This window comes from Microtus ochrogaster, chromosome 1 (genome assembly GCF_000317375.1).
Source record: "Microtus ochrogaster isolate Prairie Vole_2 chromosome 1, MicOch1.0, whole genome shotgun sequence".
Lineage (NCBI taxonomy): Eukaryota > Metazoa > Chordata > Mammalia > Rodentia > Cricetidae > Microtus > Microtus ochrogaster.
Window position 1 is genome coordinate 104,365,499 of NC_022009.1, and position 2,239 is coordinate 104,367,737.

General features: G+C 37.8%; 1 protein-coding gene across 1 annotated transcript in view; it reads right to left on the minus strand.

Moving 5' to 3' along the window:
• The window catches only part of LOC102000838 (rho GTPase-activating protein 20-like), a 19,257-nt gene that overhangs the window by 7,056 nt on the left and 9,962 nt on the right, over positions 1 to 2,239 (minus strand). The window contains 2 exon segments of the mRNA XM_026786029.1: positions 518 to 586; positions 588 to 773. Of these exon segments, the coding sequence (XP_026641830.1) occupies positions 518 to 586; positions 588 to 773 (255 nt within the window).

Sequence of the window (2,239 nt, forward strand, 5' to 3'; positions counted from 1 at the left end):
AGTGTCTGCTTCATTCCATGGGTGTAATATGCTATCTTAAAACTTACAAAAGAGACAGGCATAGTGGTATACACCTTTAATTCCAGTTCTCAGGAGTCAGAGTCAAGAATATCTCTGTGAGTTTATGGCCAGCCCAGTCTACAAAGCAAGTTTCAAGATAGCCAGGGCCGTTACACAGAGATAACCTGATGGCAAAATTGAGTGGCTATTCTAAGTATTGGAAAAATCAGTTCAGAAGTCAAGATATCAAGGTAAGTGACCTTTCTTCACATACACTTAATAATAGTACACTGACCCCTTCTAGGGTTTACCTCTTACATAAATTCAGAACTGCTGCGAAGAAGGAATGAAAATTTATAGGCAGTTCCTACCAACAGGAAAACACCTATAATGTACAGGTAATGTTTTTCTCTACAATGGTTTTAGTAAACCCCCAATCACTGCTTGTTGTAAATGGTGTTTTTAGGTATAAATGTGTCTAACTTTTAAGTTGTGATAAGAGAACATCTATATTTACCTCTACTTCCTCATTGTGAAGAGGAGCAGTTGGACTTCTGAGCTGTACATCATTGCCTGTGGGGCACGTGCTGCCCCTGGGGCGGGGGGTCTTCTTCATGCTTACTTTCTTCCATCACAGTTTTGTCAGTTTGAGTGTCAAGGGCATTGTAAGTGTTCTCCCCATCAGAGCAAATCGACGGACTCTCATGATGAACTGGAATGCCTTCTCCAAATATTTTTGGATAATTCTCAGTTAGGAAACTGACCAGAGAAATCTGTGACAAAAGGAGGCAAACACAGAGATCTCTGACCTTTTGCATGGTTGTAAATCTCATTTTAGCCTTGAGGCTAAAAGTTTGTACCTCAAAATTCTGAGAAAAAGTCACCTTCTATAAAATAGAGGGGAGTTTTCTGTTAGAAAAATGAAAATATTTTATGACCAGATGTTAAAATGTGACCATCATAGTGCAATACCATATGGGGATGATTTCCAGTGTTCCCACTGTGATGAGTAGTATACATTGTTAACTTGTCTAAAATCCTTCCACTTGTGACAGACATGGCTGAGCATGTTTGTAAGGATGCTTCCAGAAAGGTACAGTTAAGGAGGAAGACTACCCTTGAATGAGGGCATCATGTGTTGAACGTACGATTGGGTGTCTAAAAATGAAGGGCAGATTTCATGGGTCTCTTGTTTGTTCAGTGCAGATGCAATACTAACAGCTTGACATGCAGGTTTACTACATGGGGAGGTATTTGGAGAAAGGCCTATTTGGCTGATATTGAATAATTGTGGTACTGCAATGACAAATTGCTTGGATCCTAACTTTCTTTTCCATTCATTGATGCTATACAATATGAGGAAAAGATGTTCTGAGTCAGATGTTGTAGATTATTATTTTATGATGAGTTACATTTTTTAGATTATGGAATATTTGTTTAGTAATGTAAAGATGTGTTACATTCCTTTATATTGCATTTTTAAACTGTGAGGCTGTGTTACTTCCCCTGTTTAAAACACGTGATTGATCTACTAAAGAGCTGAACATCCAACAGTGAGGAAGGAGAAGGGTTGGGAGAATGGCAGTCAAGGAAAATAAATAGAAGGAGAAATACGAGAGGAGCAATATCTAGGAACAAGTAAGGGAAGAGAACTCTAAGTACCAGCTACCCAGCTACCCAGCAAGCCAGGGAGTAAGAAGCAAAAAAAGGTATATATGACAAAGTTTAAAGCCCAGAGGCTAAAGGAAGAATGGATAATTTAAGTTAAGGAAAGTTAACTAGAAACAAGCAAAACTAAGGCTTGGCACTCATAAGAAAGAATAGGACTTCAGGTGGATTTATTTGGAAGCCGGGTGGCAAGTCCCTCAAAGCTCAAAGAACAAAAAGTAAAAGAGCGAAGAGTAAAAGTAAACAACATCAATGAGGCCTTTCTTTAATGTATTTATTACAGGCCAAAGAGCAATCAATAGTGAATCAGAAACTCAAATACCGAGAGTCAAAATAACCATTTGATCTTTATATTGAATAAATCCTGCTATTTTATTATAGTATTTGAAAGATGCCTACAATAGAAAAGTGTACTCAAGAATTTCTCTAATCCAACCAAAATTAGCAACAAAAGGCTGAGGATATATTTAATCACACTAACCAGATATTAGAACAACCGTATCTGAGAAAAGCAATCCACATTACCTTTGTTTACTTGGGAAACCACCTTGAAAACAAAGAAAAGCCGGGC